Below are 19,968 nucleotides of genomic sequence, written 5' to 3' on the forward strand. Positions count from 1 at the left end.
CATCAGGATTGCAATCTTTAGCTGGATTCGTGCTTCAAAGGGTAACCAGTTGAGAGATTTAAGGACTGGGGATATGTGCTCATTTCGTTTGGAGCCTGTGATCAGTCTTGCTGCAGAGTTCAGCTTGGCCCTAAGTGGAGCCAAGGCATATTTAGGAAGGCCACAGAGAGTTGCACTGCCATAGACTAACCTTGGTAAGACAAGAGCTTGTACCACCTGCTTGAAATCCTTTTGTGGCAGGAAGGGTTTGATCATTCTGAGTGTCCTCATCAGGTGGTTTGCTCCCTTACAGATATTGCTGATATGAATTTTCATACTCAGGTGCTTGTCCACTGTGACTCTGAGCGATTTGGCTGAGTCTTTGATGATCGGAGTGCAGTTGAGAGCCCTGAGGTGAGGCAACCCAAGATCGATCTTGGGGGTGTGGTTCGACAGGGTGATGAGCAAGAATTCCGTTTTTGAAGCGTTGAGCAGGAGATGGTTCTCGGTTAACCAATTTTGGGTCGAGGTGAGGATAGAATTTAGTGAGATGATGTTGTCTGGGGATGACATTTTTAAATAGAGTTGTGTGTCGTCAGCATACATGTGGAAGAGAATATTCATAGAGTTAAGTAAGTTAGTAAGAGGTTCCAGGAAAAGGTTGAAGAGGATAGGAGAAAGGGCGGATCCTTGCGGGACCCCCATAAGTACTGGGGAGGGCTGAGAGAGAGAGTGGTTTGTCTTGAATCTTTGAGATCTGTGGAGAAGGAAGGACGAGACCCAGTGGAGCACACAATCCGAGAAACCCATTCTGTTCTGAAGGATGGATAGGAGAATGTCATGATTGACCGTATCGAATGCAGAGGAGAGGTCAAGGAGGATCAATAGGCAGGATTAGTTTTTGTCAAGCATTTTCAGGATGTCATCAAAAATGTGTTCCAGGGCCCGATTCAGTGCTGTGACCCCTCCGGAAACCAGATTGATGATGGTCTAAGAGTTGTTAGGTCTCAATGTGAGCACAGAGTTGGGATTGGACACATTTTTCATTGAACCATCTCTGAGCATGTGTAAAGGTGGGGCATCGACCCCTCATGCATGCATGCTGAGAAAGAAGACTCTCCTGAAGACTCTCTTGATTCATACTGTTTATAGTCATGAGGAAAAATCAGTCCCTTATGCCAAATTCAGTGTTCTGAAGCCTGTTTATCATTGCAGCAGGACAAAGAAATGGTGTGTTGACATCAGGAGTTACACAGGATCCTCGTACAGCAGGAGCAAGGGCAGCTGGGATACGGTACGTCCATCTTTACAAATCAGTGATCTTCAGGGTCACTTGGGTGCATAATCTTATTTATCTACCACCATCTTGACTGTATGTTTGATTATCTTTTAATCAGTATTCTAATTTTGAGGACGTAAAGGTATCACTCCTTGCACTGGTGAGCCAGTTGGATCTCCAGATTTAGCCCAGCACGGCCAATTACTCTTGTAAACTTTGATTGAAGAAACATGTCAGTCACACAAACCATTGCTCGACTTTTCATCGAGGACCAGATTGTCTACATGTACGCTGGTAAAACTGAAACATTTAATTATTTAATAAAATATTGTGTTAATTAACATATTAATTATTAATTCATATAAAGTACAATTGTTTTTTGTATCCCACCAAACTATCATTTTGTATTCATTTTACTAAAATTACCCGAAAAATCGCCCTTTCTTAGGAAATATTTCCGAAAATTGCATACCCAGGAAGCAATGGTGTGACAAAGATATGTTGACAGGCAAATGGCTTGTTCACCTTCCCCACAATTTGAGCCATACCTTCATTGAACTAATGTGGTATGAGAAGATATTACGATTTCATTTGCTAGTATACAGAAGGGTCATTAAGTTATCAAGTAGAAATAATGTGCCCAGCTTTTACTTTATAGCAATAAATTGTACCAGCGAATTACTTTTTAGCAATGGAACAGGTTAACAAACGGTAAAAACTGTAAACACATTGCACTTCATTTGATAATATACATTTAAAAAAATATGTAACCTAACAAATCACAAAAAGAGTTGACAGAAATGCACTCACTCAACTGGAAAATGCTAATGCAAAGCAAAAATGAGGCTGTTACCTGTCTCTTATCACATTAATCGTTTTTAAACCCATTGATGCCGCAATTTGAATCACAGCTTGTCCAACAGCACTGTTAGCACCATTCTGAATCACTGTATCTCCTGAGGAGAAAAATCATATTTCATGCTGTACTCTTTTGACACAGTATGTAAAGTATAAATCATTAATACACAAGTTCTCCTTTCAACTCATCGAACACATCTAACGATTAGTCTGATGTTTAATCATGCCTGCACGTATATGTGGGCTGATGCTGACTGTTATCTTTGTAATGTATGTATCCTATATCAGGATTAGATTTGATTTATCTCACAACCTTCCTTCTTTCGATGCCTTACTTAGTAGAAGAATGTATATAACAGGAAGAAGCCAGAAATATGCTAGTATCTGACGTAATAGCAGAGAACTGCTGGTGTTGTTCTTTCATGACCCCGGAGACCACCTAAACATTTTCTTGCTCGGTAGAAAATATCTTTTCTGAGTATTAAGTATATTTAAAGTGGACTTAAACGTGGTTTCCTTTCCCCTGGTACATTGCATTGTTCATTAGTCTGTGCACATGTTCCAAAACTATTTTGTACAGTACCTATAGTTTTAAAAATAGTCACACATTGACATGGATAAGTAACTTCTTAGACACCGTCTTCGGTTGGTTAATTCACAGTTAGGAAATCTAAACATTAGTGTGATGGTTAACAGTCCTGTGTTCTGGCTCGTTAGCCGGAACTGTGACCACATAATCCGCAGGCTAGGCGTGGCCTGCGGGGTGAAATAGGAGGGGATTGACCGCACGTGGGTCATCTCCCTGATACCACTACCCAACTGTGTCTGTGTCCCATTAATGCAGCGCAGCATCACGTTAGGCCTCACCTGGCTACTGTCTCCACTGGACATCACATTGGCGATGATGGTGGGCCGCAACCCTCGTTCTCCCCAGCTGTCCTGTCCAGCTCCTCCACCGACAGTGAAGCTACCACTGTGCTGCGGAGCCGTGACCTGCTTCGCTGCACAGGATGCGGTGGGAGTGGTGTCTGCACCCCACGGGTGTGCGCTGCCCCGCTGCGATGACCCACAAGTCCAGCTGCCCAGGAGTAGCGCCCGGCGGATCCCCAGAACTGTCCCGCTCTGTGTGAGAGCTGTCCTGGAGGGACCGGCTGCTGCACCTCCCGAAAGCTGTGTGCGATTGCCGCGGTGGCGGCGCTGATCGGTGCATCGACTACCACGCTTCAGGCGGTGACGACGAGACCCTGCCTAGCGTGCACACAAGAGGAGCGTGCTGTGGTGCCAGGATTGTGATGCCACAGTGGGACACAGAGTGAGCTCGCAGCCCCCCCTGAGGTGAGGGGAGTGCTCGGCCAGGGTGCCTGCTGCCTCAGGAAGAGGCCCACGAGGGAGTTAGCAGTGCTCCCCCAGGGCACATGTGTAGTCACACGGGGCTACGGAACAGCAAAGGACCATCAAATCATCGGGAAGGGCACCTACCACTGACAGCATGGGCGACAAAGACCAGGCCCAACACAGACTCCAAGTGCAACACGCTCTAACCGGGGTACTGCCACCCTTCAGTAAATTGGAAGACCCAGCCACAGCGTCCCCGAGGTGGAAAATCTGGATCGAACACCTGAATAACTATTTTGTATCCACCAGGGAGACTGACTGCGCAGTGAATGATTACGGTCTTATATAGCGCATAGCTACCCGGAGGCATCCCAGCGCTTCAGCTCGACTAGATCTCGGAAGAATCAGGCAAACAGGAAGTTTTTCAACCTCTTCCTAAACCTAAGGTGGTTAACTTCCATTCTGATAGGATCGGGAAGGTTGTTCCAAAGGGTGGCGGCTTGAAGGGAAAAACGCCTGCCTCCCATTCGCACTCTCCTGGTTTTAGGGATTGCAAGCAGCTTCTTGTTATCAGATCTTAGGGCACGTCCAGGATGATATAAGTGGAACATTGATTGAGTCAAGGATGGTCCTATTTTATTAATTGCTTTATGGACCGCAATCAAAGCTTTAAACTCTACTCTCTGCTGGACAGGCAGCCAGTGGTGTTGACGCAACGCTGGCTTAGCCGAAGTCCGGAGAGGGACATTCAGCAGCATTCGAGCAGCGCAGTTCTGCACTGTCTGCAAGGTTTTAATAGTTGCTTGAGTAAAGAGGTAATCACTTCTCCACTATGCTGGAGCTGAAATATTCAAGTTGTTCAAACACTTACTGAATACAGGCACCACCACGGACTACAACTTGGCAGTTGCAGCTTTAGATGCGCACTTCGACCCCCACCTGAATCCCTATTTTGAACATTTCAAATTGCGCCAGGCCCACCAAAGGGAAAGGGAGTCGATTGATGCATTTTACGCCCACCTGCGCAAACTGCCGAGCACATGTCCGGAGGATGACCAACCCAAGGAGATAAGAGCCCAGAGGATCCAAGGTTGCTGAGACAAGACGCTCAGGGGACTCATTCTACGCCAGACAAGAATTACTATGGATGATATCCTCATACTGGCGAGCACCCACGAACTAGTCACAGCAAGAGCTAATGAAATAGACCAGGCTCTCATGAAGCTCCATGGAAGACCAGAGACCATCAAGACAGAACGGGCCGATGCCCTCCGCACGAAGACACAAAGCGACATACCCAAGAAGACAAGGCCCGAGATGACCAAGACATGGTGTGGATACTGTGGACATGAGCCACACGCGGCGAAAGACTGCCCCGCGCAAGGAAAAACCTGTGCAAACTGTGGGATTCTCAACCACTTTGCAGCGGTGTACAGGAGACGGAATCGAGGCTGCAACACATGAGGACAAAAGCCACCCTCACAGGCAGTATAACATCTGTCCACAATGGACTTTGCACAGAAGGAAGAGGCACAAAGAACAAGCTGAAGGTACCAAGGGCCAGAAGATTCATCCACAGACGAGGATGAAGGGGAAACCGGAGCTTAAGCATCGCAGGAGGCTGCAGCCCACCTGTGTGACTAACATCGCTGGATCAGAGGTGAAAGCAATTATATATAATGGGGCGTCCGTCAACATAATGGGTCTTCAACAATACCGGCGCCTCCAACCTCGACCACTGATCACCCCGTCCCGGACCAGGATATTTGCCTATGGGAGCCAAACTCCCCTGCCACTGAAAGGAAAAATATCCATCCCAGTCATGTCAAATGACCAAGAAGTTACAACCATCATCCAGGTCATAGATCGTGAAGCGAACACAGCGGAGGACCTTGGCTTAGTGTAATTTGCCTGGAGTGTCCAGGCACACCAGGTTGACGAGATATTAGATCAGTTCCCGGAACTGTTCCAAGGACTCGAACGCATCAGGTGTGACCCCATCAAACTGCATATTAACAAGTCCATCACCCCGGTTGCACTTCGACACTGGCGAATCCCCTTTCACCTGAGGCCTTTGGTGGAGAAAGAACTGCTAACCTGGGAAAACTAGGAGTGATTGAAAAGGTCTCGGGACCGACACCCTGGGTGTCCCCGATGGTTATCGCGGAAAAACCTAAACAGCCGGTTGCCATCCGCCTCTGCATCGATATGAGGTTACCTAACTGAGCCATCAAAAGGGAGCGCCACATCACGCTGACTATGGATGACATAATTGCGGATGTTAATGGCTCTAGGTGGTTTTTGTAGATCGACTTGAATGCGGGGTACCACCAACTGCCTTTAGCAGGAGGAAAGCTGCAACATTACAATGTTTAGTAACCACTTAGGGCTGGGTTGTTACAAATGACTCCGCTTTGGAATATCCTCAGCCACAGAGGTTTTCCAGAACACTATCCACAAGATGTTGTCAGGGCTGCCAGGGGTGTTAAACGTCAGCGACGACATCCTGAATCACTCTGCCACGGCCGCTGACCATCACAGACACCTGAGGAATACCTTACTTCGCCTCAGTTAACATGGTGCGACACTCCACAGAGAGAAGTGTCTGTTTTTCCAACCATCTCTGGAATTCTTCGGGTACGTGTTCAATCAGCAAGGCATCCAGGTAGACCCAAAGAAGTCACAAGCCACCCGAAGCGCTCCAGCGCCAACCACCCCCACTGAAATGCGTAGTTTCCTTGGCATGCCTACTTATTGCGGGGGATTAATCCCTGATCTCGCAACCTGGGCTGAGCCGCTGAGGGCTCTTATGAAAACTGATGCCAAATGGCAATAGGGACCACGGGAAGAGTCCTTCCAGAGCATCAACGTCCTCCTGGGAGAATCAACCCTTGCGTACTTTGACCCGGTGAGGCAAACAGAACTACTGGTAGATGCCAGTCCAGTGGGGCTAGGGGCAGTGCTGGCTGAGGAACAGGAACCAGGTCGGTGGGCGGCCCTATCGTTTGCCTGCAAGTCCCTGACTCCCACTGAAATGAGGTACGCTCAGATCGAACAAGAAGCTCTCGCTATAAAATGGGCCTGCATCCATTTACATCTGTAGCTGACTGGCCAGCCGTTCACCGTGGTGACTGACCACCAGCCGTTGGTTCCCCTCTTCAAAAGGTCAGTCCCTCAGCCACCTCCCCGAATTGAGCGATGGGCTGTACAGCTCCAGCCCTATCAGATGGAAGTTGTATACAGGCCTGGGGCAAAGAACGCTGCACACTTCTTGTCCTGACACCCAGCACCCCAAGAAGAGGAGGAGGACCTCGAAGGGTCGGAACAATACGTAAAGATGATCTCAGCGGCAGAATGCCCATGGCGATGACACTCGAAGAAATCAAGAAGGCTGCCGAGCAGGACCCCATATACACCCTGACTCTCCAAGCGGTACAAGAGGGATCGTGGAAGAACTACCTTCCACAGACCAACACATAGGCGCCGGAAGACGAGAGAGAGCTGACAAAAATATGGAGGGTGAGGAGCGAACTGAGCGCTACGGCAGATGGAATTCTCTTAAGAGACCCGAGGCTAGTAATACCGCAAGCTCTAAGGCAATGAGCGACTCAACTGGCCCATGGAGGCACCTAGGTGTAACCAAATGAAGGCAAGAATGAGAGAAAAAAAACTCAAGGCAATGGTTGAAGACTTAGTGCACCAGTGCCCTGCCTGCCAGTTAACCAGTGCTCCTGAGAGGCTGACCCCCATAATCACAGAAGAGGCCTGCACTATCCCATGGTCGAAAGTGAGCATAGATTTTGGGAGATTCCCTGGAGGGAAATACATGCTCGTCCTCGTGGATGGGTTTTTGAAATATCCGGTAGTGGAACCAGTCATGTCAACCGCATTTGCCCATGTGGCCCCCATCCTGGAGAAGGTCTTTGCCACTTTTTGGTTCCCCACGGAGATCCGAAGTGACACCAATGAGGAATCCGTCACCGCTGCATCACGCCCCAATAGCCCCAAGCCAATAGGGACGTAGACCGCTTTATGAGGACCTTAAACAAAATGCTACGTATTGCCAGTGTGGAACAAGTAGATCCGGAGCGGCGCCTCCACGAGTTCATCTGGGAATACCAAAGCACCCCACATTGTACCACGCTGGTCCCTTATGCTCAGAGGGCCACAGAGAGACCTGATCTCTACGTGTCCAGGGTGGACATCCCCACCCCAAGACGAGGGCAAACCCAGGCAAGGTGGGAACAGCAGAATCACTGGGCCAGCACCTCGGTCACTCCAATCAGGTGCCACTGTCCTACTAAAAGATCTCCGGCCCGGGGGAAAGTTGTGGACCATTCATGAACCAGGTACCTGGACAGTTGTTATCAGCAACAGAACTATTGTGACCGTCCGGAGAGGAAGTGAGGAAATTTCTTGCAACATCTCCTGGTTCAAAGAGGTCCCAGCTGAATCTGCAGAGTCTGACCCTCAACCTCTGCCGAGTCCGGGGAGAGACCCTCATGACCAAGGGGAAGACAATGACGACACTCTAGAATCTGCCTCCCCCGGACCCCTGCCTCCCCCGGACCCCTGCCTCCTGGTTCACCTCAAAGCAGACCGACGCCAAACGAACCATCCATCCGAGGCCGGCCGCATCTTTACAGCCTCCGGCCTAATCCTTGCCTTTACCGGCGTCTTCAGGATTTTGCGTGCTGAGACACTAAAGACTGTTGCAAGATAACTGGTTATGTTTATAAGACTTTTCCAAAGTTTTGTTTTTCAAGATCCGAGTTGGAAAGGGATGTAATGGTTAGCAGTCCTGTGTTCCGCCTTGTTAGCCGGAACTGTGACCACGTCATCTGCAGGCCAGGCGTGGCCTGCGGGGTGAAATAAAAGGGGAGGGCCCACACGTGGGTCATCTCCCCGATACCACTTCCCAACTGTATGTGTGTCCCATTAAGGCCGCGCAGCGCCACGTTAGGCCTCACCTGGCTATTGTCCCCACTGGACATCAGTTAGGTTATTTGTTGAGGCAAGTGGTGGAGGAACGCAAAGCCCATAGGATTGGCTCCCGAAACAAATGTCTTTCCCTGACACTGCCCAATGCTAAAATTACCAAATACCAGAGTATCTCAGTCTTTATTCGGTCTCATTCCCCACACTGCACCTTGACTTTTACAATCACTCTTGCAGGTTCTTTTTCATCCCTGCTCTCCCCCAGAGTCTCTATTCTTCCATCTTCATTTTCCATATCACTTTAGGCCTTTCTCTCTTCTCAATTATGAATCAATGTATGGTGATGAAAAATAAGTCTTGGTTCCCAAAGGTAATTGTCACTGCCAACCAGGAGCATCTAGTGGCACAAAATAATCCCTGACCCACATGTCACATTTCACTAGCTGTATTTCTCATTAACAATTCTATTGCAACAAAGCATGACTTAAATAGAGCCTACTAATTCTTCCTATATATAAGGATGGAAGCCCACTGAGCAAATACAATGTTTTCTTTCATGTTTTCCCTAAACCTACAACTAAGTTTGGTGGTGTTGTGTTCCCCTTCCAGCCCTTGCCATCCAAGCTGTAGTGACCAGCTGGTCACTGTTCTAGTTGTTGCTGTGCCAGCCACTCCCCGAGGGCTGGCTTACACCCTATTCCACACCCATCCAACACAGGCATCACAGCACATGTGACCCTGTTAATATAAGTGGCTGGGCGCACGTGCCCTGGGCCAATTCCAGTAACCAGATTCCAGTGTCTGTGTCCTGATTACATATGCATGGGGCCTAGGGCCCCAGTACATTACATTGGCGACGAGCGGGTGGACCCATATGAGCAGCCACCTTTATGGTGAAAAAGGGGGAGAGAGTGTAGCCCATGTTAAGGGTACCCCTCTGTCAGTGGTTGCAAGCAGCGACTGGTGGCCCATGGGGCGTCAGGTGAGCCCTTGGCTGAGTACGAGCAGAGGAAGAGAAGCCGGGTGAGTGTAGCAGCCTCTGCTGTGTCTGAGGTGCAGAGCATTGCAGTTGAGCAAGTCAAAGGAGAGGACTGCCGCCCCGGTGAAAAGGCCGCATTGGGCAAGAGTGACACCCTGCACAGAGACTGGCCAGCGAGTGGAAGACTCACGCAGAGGAAGTTGGGAGATTGCGGTGGTGCTGCAGGATGACAGGGCCTTGTATGTAACAACAGGAGTATAACCCATAGACCACGTTGAGATATGGGTAGGTACGAGAGGTAAAGAACAACAATTCTCAACTGGTATGATTATACAGGACAATTAGAGATGCATGTACAACACATTGCAGGGAAGAGAAAGGGAGACTCAGACCAAATTTTTGAATAGTGCCCTTGGCATCATATATTTACAAAACGCAATAAAGTACAGTTGTAGCAGCACTGTAGGCATGAAATGCGAAGAAACAACCCGAATTGGAATTGGTGCTCAATTGTGTAAGTGACACAAAAAGTGGCGACGCAAGTGACAATGTGTAATCAGCGGAAAACAGCGCAACATAAAATTGGTGAAAAGATATATACAGTGTGTTTTGGTGGTTCTAGTAATTAATTAACAAATTTGTTCAATGAAGACAATTATTTGGTAGAACCACAGAGAGTGATGCGCTATTATTTGCGCTGAATGGTCGACAGCGTTTTGATCCTTTGACTCAGGATCATCTTCAGGACCCGGTTGTCGAACTTAGAGTGGTGCTGTACAGGGGGGCAACAAAAAGGAAAGGGAAAAGGGGTAAGGAGGATACTCGTGCAGCGTGTGCAGGTAGCGGTCGGATTCAAGAGGCAGGTGAACCGATTAGGGCTGGTAAGGTGAAGCGCGCGGGAGTGGGAGTAGGCGGTCCGACGAGTCAAACAAAAAAAAACAGTGGGGAGGCGTGTTGTGAGTTACACCGGGAAGTAAGGATAAAGGAAAGACGACTAGTGCCTGTGGGGGGAAAAGACTGGAAGAAGGGGATATAATAAGGCAGCACGTGTGAACCAGTAAAGTGAGCGAGCAAGGCCAGTAGAGGTGCCTAAGTGAGAACCACTGAAGTAGGTATGGTAGGGACTAGTGAGCGCGGGGTGGGGAGCATCTTGTGAAGACCGTCAGGGACTGAAAGGAAAGGCAGCTGGTACCTGAGGAGGGCACGGTCCCGTGTCCCTGGAGGGCGAGATGGCAGTTGCCAAAGCGCTGAGTGTCGGATTCCGGGTCAGGATATCCTAAAAGAGGGGGTAACTGAGCATCAATATACACGGCAGGGCGTGTGAGCCAGTTGAAGTGAGCGCGCAAGGACAGAGGGGGTACCTGCAAAAGGAAACACGGTGTTGGTAGCGTGTGGAAGCCATGTCACGGAGGGAACATCGGCAGGTACGAAGGTAAGGGTGGTGGAAACTCTTTGTTGTACAGCGGTTCGGTACTGATGCCGTGTCACGGAGGGAACATCGGCAGGTACGAAGGTTGTAAACTTTTTCAATGTACCGCGAGTCGGTACCAGTGGGGGAGCTCTAGGGAGAAAGAAAAATGGGTCAAGGCATGGCCGGGGGCCAGGGAACCAATTAAATTATTAAGGGTAGGTGCTAAAAATTAGGCAAGGCCGAGGTTCGAGGACCTAGGCTCAACTATTTGCGAAGGTGCCGAAACTTACTTCGTTGAGTTTGGAGTGAATCCAAGGTGTCGCGGGGGCGTCAGGGAAGACTGCTCCTAGCTTTGTGCGTGTGTCGATGAATGATGTGAATAGCCACATGAGTAGATATGGGGATGGACTCGTACTTCCGGGTCAAAAGACGTCAGAGATCACGTGATCGCAGAAGCGGTCGGTGATAGGAGACGCTGCATGGCAGAGGGCGGATTGGGAGGGGAAAAAGAGCCACTAGACCGCATAGGTTAAACTCTGGTAATGAATACTTAAGAACGAACGGCTCACTCTTGTTGGTGAATGTGCGAGGAGCAGCCAGAGGTTATATAGTAACAATCAATGGAATCCACATGAGGAAAGATGGTTAAATCAAATTTACAAGGTGGAATTATAATGATAACATATCAAGTAAGGAGGGGAACGAAGGGGAAAGGGAAAAACAATTCTGAACATCATGGAAATATAGGGAGATCAGAGTGGAGGTGTGCTACTGGGATAGTCGAGGATAGGGTTAGTCATGTTATATCTTGCTCACAGTGGTAGAAAGAGGGTGGTAATTACAGCACAATGGTGCTATTCCATTCACCAACCTGTGTGGACAGAGTTACAAACAGTGATCCATTTGCATTCGCACTTGTTGAGGAGTGCTTTCATGTCACCACCTCTCATAGGTAGTGTGGGTTGGTCTATCACTTGCCAGGTGATATCTGTTTCGCAGTGGTTTTGTTGAATGTAATGTGCGACCAGGGGTGCTGTAAGGACCTGGCAATGGAGTCTACTTTTGTGTTGGATTATCCTTTGTTTGACCATTTGGGTGGTTTTTCCAAAGTAAATGATGTTGCACGGACAACGGATAGCATATATGACGCTTTGGGACCTGCAGTTATTGAGAGTCTTTAGTTTGTATGATTGGTTATTGGTTTTGAAGTCTTTGATATTGACTGTGAGGTCAGAAACAACACAGGCTTGGCATTTATAGTGTCCCATGGCAGGAGGGAGGCCCCAGGCAGTAGTGATTGTGTTCTTGCCTGGAGCTTCAATCGGCCATGTAATGGCATGAACCAACTGTGTGGCTAGATTGCTGCCTTGCTGGTAAGAGAAGAGTGGAGCTTTCCTGAATGTATCAAATGGTTGTAGCAGCTGCCAATTGTGTTTGATGATCTTGCTAACTTTATTGCTGCAGGGGCTGAATCTTGAGACAAAAGGGATCCTGTTCATGCTTTTTTTGGGTTGAGGCGTCAGGAGATGTTCTCGATGACATTAGCAAGCTCTTTTCCGGGCTTTGGTCACAAGACATTTAGGATAACCTCTGTCACTGAGTTTTTGGATTAAGATTTCTGATTCTCTGAAGTAGTCTTTTCGCCATTTACAGTTCCTGCGGATGCATAGGAATTGGATGTAGGGAAGCCGATCCCAGAGGCCTCGTGGGTGGTAACTTGAGTATTGAAGAAGGGTGTTCCTTTCAGTTGGTTTCCGGTATAGGCATGTACCAATTTTGTCATCTTCTTCGTGTCTTATGACATCTAGTAATGGAAGGTCATTGGGTCTGGACTCATGGGTGAATTTGAGATGAGTTTGAGACTGGTTGATCAATTGGATAAAGTGGTCAAGACTTTGGGCAGGGCCTTTCCAAAGTAGGAGAATATCATCGATGTAGCGTCGCCAGAGGGAGATGTGGTTGATGAATGGGTTCTTAGTAGTGAGTATGTGGGACATTTCCAGGTTGTAGACAAAGAGGATAGCAAAAGTAGGGGCGAAACAAGCCCCCATAGAGACACCCTTGACTTGGAGGTAGAAGGTGTCATGGCAGGGCCAGGCGCCATGCACCATACTGTCACTGGGGCAGAAAGGAATTACCCGGTGAGCATGCAGCAGTGGTGAAGCGCAAGAGCTGACATGGCAGGACCTGATCACAGAAATGCACAGGAAAGGCAGTAGCGGCTGTGACGGAGAAGAATTCCATCAGCGTCCTAGCCACATGAGAGCAGGAAAGAAATTAGGCTACTTCGGCCCGAAGCAGTTATGCGGTTTCAGCAGCCATTAAATAAAAAAGAAGAAAAAAAGTAAAGCACCTAACCTGGAGTATGGGGCTATTAATGACTGTGCCCGAGTGGGTGAAGTGACCCCCTGCATCAAGGGAGCCACCGAGGTTGTGAGGACATCCTGGCACCGGCATCCCTACATGAGGAGAGTGGTGCCACGGTGAGCGTTGGATGCTGGAGCATGGGGTCACTCAGGTGCAGAGAGAGACCCGCACCAGCCCTAGAAGAGGACATAGGTCGCCCTCACTGTGCCCGCATGTGCCTTTTTAGTTGCAGGCAGTCTTGGGGATGACATTGACATTGCCTTGTGGTAAAGAAAATCAGGAAAATAGAGAGCAAAGAGGCCTACAGCAATGGGGAAGCTGCTGAGGCCCAGGACAATAGCAGCAATGCCACATAGTGGCTGTTTGGTAGTGCCACGCCAGAAAGAGAAAATAAGGGGCAACAGTTTGCCCGGGGTCTACAGATAAGGTGAAGGGAGAGGGAGCTCCGTGGTGGTCTACAGAAAAAACGATATATATACATATTAATTAAAAGAAAGGTAAAGTGAAAGAGGAAGAGGAAGACAGAAACGGCCTGAGCCACTACGGATGTGAAGGTGCATGATTATGCCCCCCCCCAAGAGACTGATTATGAACTGCCAGGCTCCAAGGCCTCCAGTGGACTACCAGGTGTTAAGACGAGAACCAACTGGCAAGAATTACCCAAACAGCCCTAGGCTGCAAGAGTACTGACTGACAGAGAAATGAACACCCAGTGGCGAAAGGACACAACTGCAAGTGGAAGAAGTGAATGCGTAATCTGCCCAAAGTAGGAATACTCTCAGATGAAAGGAGAGCACAAGGATAGAAGTATGCCAAAGATCATACATGAAAACCTGACAGCACGGGCTGGAGCCAGAGAAAGAACGCCCTGCGAGGGAGAGGGCCCAGATTAAGTCTGCAAAGAGAGCCACGTCCGCATGGGATTGTGGGGCAAGGAACGCATCCTTAAGAGTAGAGTCCTGCGAGAAGTCAGCGAAGATGACCTGCAAGAGGTCAGCGAAGAGGACCTGCGAGAGGCCTGTGAAGAGGACCTGCAAGAGATCAGCGAATAGGACCTGCGAGAGGCCTGTGAAGAGGACCTGCATGAGGTCAGCAAAGCGAAGATGACCGAGGAGAGGTCAGAGAAGAGATGACCAGCGAGAGGTCTGTCAAGATTGACCTGAAGTCAAAATATGAGGACCTATGAGAGGTCGTGAAAGGAATAAGGTTGCGACGAGAGGCCGGGTCATCGGACGAGGAGAATGCATTGTCCTAGGTGTAGAATATGGCCAGGGAGACTCATGTGAAGTGCACGTCAGGAGAGGGGGGGGGGGGCAGTAAATAAAGAAGAAAGAAGAAATAAAAAAATTAAAAAAATTTTTTTGGGCCTTAAGACTTTAAAAGCATGTTCAATTGATAGCTTGAGGGGATTCGTTGTTATCCCTCCTCCCCCATATTATTATCTTTTTTAGAAAAGGAAGAATAAAAAGGTAGGGAGGTAATGGAGAAGGGGAAAGGGAGGTTAAACAAAAAAGAAGGGAAGGGAGCGAGAAAAGAAAAAGGGATAAAAACCCAGGTGGGTCCCCAAGAATTTAAAAAAGGAAAAAGGGGGGATTTTTTTTTTTTTATATATAGATATATCTGTTAGCAGAGGACGGGGGGAGAGGTCATAGGTTAGATCACCAGGGTGTAATTCCATGACACCCAACTTAGAAGGGAGGGGGCAATGTGGATGGTGTGGTGCCGAGTTAGGGGTCCACATTTTGGGAGGGGTAAGGGGTAGTGGGGTAAGGAATGCGACGGGAAAAATGATGTCTTGTTTAAATTCCTTTGTTTATCAAACTCAATCAGATCTGATACTTGAGATGTGGTATTTGACCTTTTTTGTTGTTTATCATTTGCAATTTAATATGTCATTTGAGACATGGCCAGGTAGACTCATGTGAAGTGCACGTCACATGGAGAGGCCTAGTCAGAGAAGACAAGTAAGACAGAAAGGGACCAGACCACTTCGCAAAATGAAAGAACAAGGAAGAGGAAGTCAGGTGGCATGAGGCCACCACCGAAGAAGTTCAAAGAAGAAGGGAAAAGAAAGAAGAGAGGAGTGTGTGTGATCAGACACCTGGCAAACCCCAAGATAAAGAAGATGACTGAGCGCAAGAACAGCCGGAGTAGAGAGAAGTACCTCAGTAACATCGGTGGCACCAGGAGAGGCTGGCCATCCAGAAGTTTTCAGTTAAACTAAGCAGACCAGGCACCTTCAGATGTGAGCAAGCTGGATCATTGCTAACATCTGGATTGTGGTCCTGCTCAGACATCCTGAGTGACCTCAGATGTGAGGTCTAAAAGAGGATCCGACCACGCAACACCAGACCGTGGCGATGCAGGGGCAAGGGCCTCAGGGACTACTGGTGAGAGCAGGTCCCAACACGAGAGTTTACAGCACCTCCTCCGCAGGTCCCAGGAAGACAAAGATCTTGTGTTGTTAGCTGGTTCGTCCAAAGACCATCCTATCGATGCCGATGCACCAGAGTCTGGATGGCAGGAGTAATCCTATCAGGAAACAACTATCCTCCAGGTGGAGCGACTCACTTGAAGGTGGGACTCGTAGCGCTTTCTCCACTAACCAAGAGGGTGGTGTTGGAGTGACACAGTGAAGTACACCGAGTCCAGGAGAAGCCTGTGAAGAGGTCCTCTGGGATATCCCGTGAGATGGGAACACCCAGGAGAGGGGCATCCTGGTGAGAGAAGGATGTCTGCAACTATTCCACCATTCTGCAGCTAGAAGCACTGCTGCCTCTGCGAAGACACAACAACAACAAGGATGTGTTTGAGAAAATGCAACATCTACTAAATTCACTATCGCTCTACCTGCACCGTTACAGCGAAATGTGTATATAGAGACTTTGGCTGTCAACTTCCACACCTCGAGTCCAGGGAAGACCGGATCAGCAGTGCACCACTGAACTGTGCCAAGCCAAACTGGTGATCCTAGCTGCAGCTGTACAATCATCCTGTTGTAAAAGCAGCTGGAAGTTTTCTATTTTTTGTTTTACTCTCTCCCCAGGTTGGACTTTGTTGTCCCAGTTTGAATAAAGTTTGGGAGGGATGTAGTGATCTGCTGGTCACTGTTCTAGTTGTTGTCTGTGCCAGCCACTACCCGAGGGCTGGCTTACACCCCACCCCACCCCACACCACACCCATCCAACACAGGCATCACAGGACATGCAACCCTGTTAATAAAAGGGGCTGTGCGACCGTGCCCTGGGCCAGTTCTACTAACCAGATTCCAGTGTCTGTGTCGTGATTACATATGTATGGGGGCCTAAGGTTCTACTACATTACACAACCCTTGAAGCGTATTTAGTTCAGACCTTTGCTGGAGTAAATGTCTCTGGTGAGAAAGGGTTTGAGAGGACTTGTCTGGTCATCTGTTCTCTATGGTTTGGCTGTCGCTCAGCAGGTGTAACTCAGGGTTCGGATGTATTCCCTACTGACTTTCACATTAAATCTACTTGGAGAGAGTTGCGTAGTTATAGTAAAGAGCCCGGACATGTTGGAAGCTGCCGCAATGATAATTTGAGAGCTTCATGTTTTGCAATCAGTCTTGGAAGTTTCCTAATAAATATCCAACACATGTTCTTAATTCTGTTATATATATAATCTTCTATGGAGGCTCAGGATCGTATGTACAAGAGAAGTGGTGGAGTGAGGCTTTAGCCTTCCTGGCTTAATGCCTCACTCTGCCTCTTCAGAAACGCAGGCCCGCACCATATTTACAAGAATATGGTGCAACCCTGCGTTTCCCTCTGCGCTGGCGCTACACTTTACAGCCCAGCACCAATGCAGGCACCCTTGCACCATAGTGCAAGGGTGTCTGCATGCAGGGGAAGATTGTTTATCCTACACATAAACAATCTTTAAATGCTGTTTTGTAATTTCTAGGTGTGCTGCTTAATGCAGCACACACAGAAGTTGCAAAACAGCATTTTTTCAAAATGATTGTTTATGTGCAGGAAGGGGGACCTTCATGTACATAAACAATCATTAGCCTTTTGTTGTTTTCATGTGTACTGCACAACGCAGCACACATGAAAACAGGAAAAACAAGGAGAAATGAAACATTTCTCCTCGTTGCGCCAGGGTAAGACCAGGTTTTCCCTGGTCTTAAATCTGGTGCTGCCTCCTATTTACGCCTCCCTTGTAAATAAGAGGCTGCGTCAGAATCAATGGGTATTGCGGTGGTACGCTCACTTCAACACCCATTGCCCTCCCCTTTCACGCTAAGCAAAGCGTGAAAGGGTGACTTATTTACAAGGCAGCATTAAGCCACGTTTATTGGCTTAACACTGCCTTGTAAATAAGGCGAGGTCACTGAAAGTGACGTTGTGATGGTGACAAGGGCTTGTGAATATGCCCCTCAGTGTTCTTTAGAAGGAGGAAAAGGTTGTTACATCAGAATCTTAATTTCTGTTCTCTTCTAGTTAAGTGTAGGCAATCTTCTGCACAGCAAACACTTGGAGAGACAAATGACTCTGTGGTCAAATTCGGGATTGTAGTCTGCCCATAGAATCTTACTAAAACATGTTTAACATTGCAAAATAAAAGCAGTTAATACATTTCAACTGCTAGCATGATAGCAAGCAATACCAACGACCTGAAAACATTTATTTTGATAGTGGTCATCCTAACTAAGTAGCCAAGACAGGGTAAGTACAGCACATCTCTCTACATCTTGCCCAATGTCTCTCAACATGACCTCATAAATCTTTTAATTTAATACTGTGCGATACAACCCTTCATACTATACCCTTGGGTCAGATATTTATCAAACAGAAGTAAAATACATCCTTTTCATTAGATAATTCAGAATCCAGAAATGCTCACAACCTCTCCCCTTCCTGCATTGTCTCTGTGAAAGCCTGTTGAGGAAGTATTGCAAAAAGGCATCTGCAAATAAAGGTATTTTATATTGATAACCTTCACAGCTAACATTAGGATCCTTACTCACCGTACTTGCAAATGGCTCCATCATCAGTGTAAAAAGTGATAGAGGAAGTTAAACATACGAATAATGCCTTTCTTAAACTCAAATTCTTGGGATAACTGCCCATTCTTTTTCATTTTGATCTTTTGGAGTATAGTAAAAGGCGTTCACCCATTTTATGAAATCCAGGCCAAGACTAAATCTATCTAGAATATCTTGCATGAAGTGCCACTAGTCTAGACTTAGATGTATCAAATCAATCGTTTTAAACCCTGTGCTTCTCTGGAATAAATCTCACCTGTGCAAGAAACCAACCCACAACTCGTAGGGGTGGAAACAATGGTCAAGGAAGATGCACACCCAAGTTATATCCTAACTATAATATACATCCAAGTAAACAAATGGTTGTAGTAATCATTTTGGGTGGCAACTGCTTGCACCCCCTGTCACTCCAAGGGCATTATGTCCCAGATCAATTAGTCCTAATCCAAAAAACAAATGAAATCTAAGCAGCAGCTGCATTACCCAAAATATATTAACCATCTTTATGAAATTGGGTTATTGGTTGGGAGGGGTGGAAGCCGCACTCAAGAAACAACCACAATCCTCGTCAGAGTGAATCACAAAAGTCACTAAATTAACCTGTGCTTAACCCTCTGGTAGCTGGGTCAAAAGCAGTCAGGCTTAACTAAGACAACGTGTAAAGTATGCATGCAGTATAAAAACAGTAATAAAGTGGAAGAGCAACTCAAGAAAATCCCACACCAATTTAGTAAAACAGAGCCGATTTTAATAAATATAACGATACCAGAACAACAATAATCCAATCAGTAGCAATTTTATAATTGTAGGTGGGTATGGAACCCAAAGGCACAAAGCGCCAATTACTGTAATCCAGTTATGCTAGACCTGGAGAACGTGACAAGTTTATGCCGACCACTATGGAGCATGGGCCAGATACAGGGACAAGGTTAGTTCAGCTGAAAAAGTTACCTTCTCAAGTCTGTCATGAACAGTTTCGTCCACAGTGTAGGAGGCTGCAAGGAACAGGGAGAGTGTTATGGATGGTTGCCACTGAAGTGTGAAGTGTGAAGAGCAGGCCTGGCATCACGGAAAGTTGATGCTGTAGCATGAAAAACCATTCGAGCGTCGCAGACGTTCATTGCTGGAGCCTTCGCGCAGAAGGTCACAAGAGGCTATCATTGCTGATGTTCGAAGTGCAGGTCTCAGGTTGCTGGCAGTTGCTGCAGTGTAAAGTCAGGTTCATCGGAGCATCATTCTGGCGGTTGTCATGGGTGCAGAGTCTCAGTGCAAAAGGGCCTATTTATGCCCAAATCTACATCATTTTAACTTTTCTTGTACAGGAGTGCACTCTGATGCCAACCAAGGATCCAGGACCTGGGGAGACCAGCAGGACTCAGACAGGTCCAGTTTCAGGTCCCGTGCAGTTCCAGTGCAGCGTGTCAGCTTGGCCATTCCAAGGAGGCCTCCGGAGCTTGTTGTGTCCATGCCAAGAGTTCTGTTTGTGGTGGAGGAGGGCGCGTGGGACAGGTTAGTGGATGGTTGTCACTGAAGCACAGAGAGCTGGCCTGGCATTGCAGCCAGTCAATGGGGCAGCGCAAAGTTTCGGGTTGGGCGTTGCAGATGGTCATTGTTGGAGATTCATTCTGGTAGTCTCCGCTGGCTGCCATTGCTGTAATACAAAATGCAGGTCTTGTGTTGCCGATTGTTGCTGGTGGTCACTGTAGAGCGGAGTTTCTGAGTCACCGGATCTTTCAGTTTGCGGTCATCATGGGTTTCAGAGACTCAGTGCAAAGGACCCCTTTTTCTAGTTATGAAGTGCCAAAACGCCAACA

The 19,968-nt window shown here is 47.7% G+C and overlaps 1 protein-coding gene across 3 annotated transcripts in view; it reads right to left on the minus strand.

Moving 5' to 3' along the window:
- The window catches only part of LOC146820952 (enoyl-[acyl-carrier-protein] reductase, mitochondrial-like), a 686,021-nt gene that overhangs the window by 202,683 nt on the left and 463,370 nt on the right, over positions 1-19,968 (minus strand). For all 3 annotated transcript variants that reach the window (XM_085611823.1, XM_085611825.1, XM_085611822.1), the window contains one exon: positions 2,112-2,214. In XM_085611823.1, the coding sequence (XP_085467949.1) occupies positions 2,112-2,214 (103 nt within the window). The remainder of the gene's footprint in view (positions 1-2,111; positions 2,215-19,968) is intronic.

Source organism: Triturus cristatus, chromosome 6 (genome assembly GCF_964204655.1).
Source record: "Triturus cristatus chromosome 6, aTriCri1.1, whole genome shotgun sequence".
Classification (NCBI taxonomy): domain Eukaryota; kingdom Metazoa; phylum Chordata; class Amphibia; order Caudata; family Salamandridae; genus Triturus; species Triturus cristatus.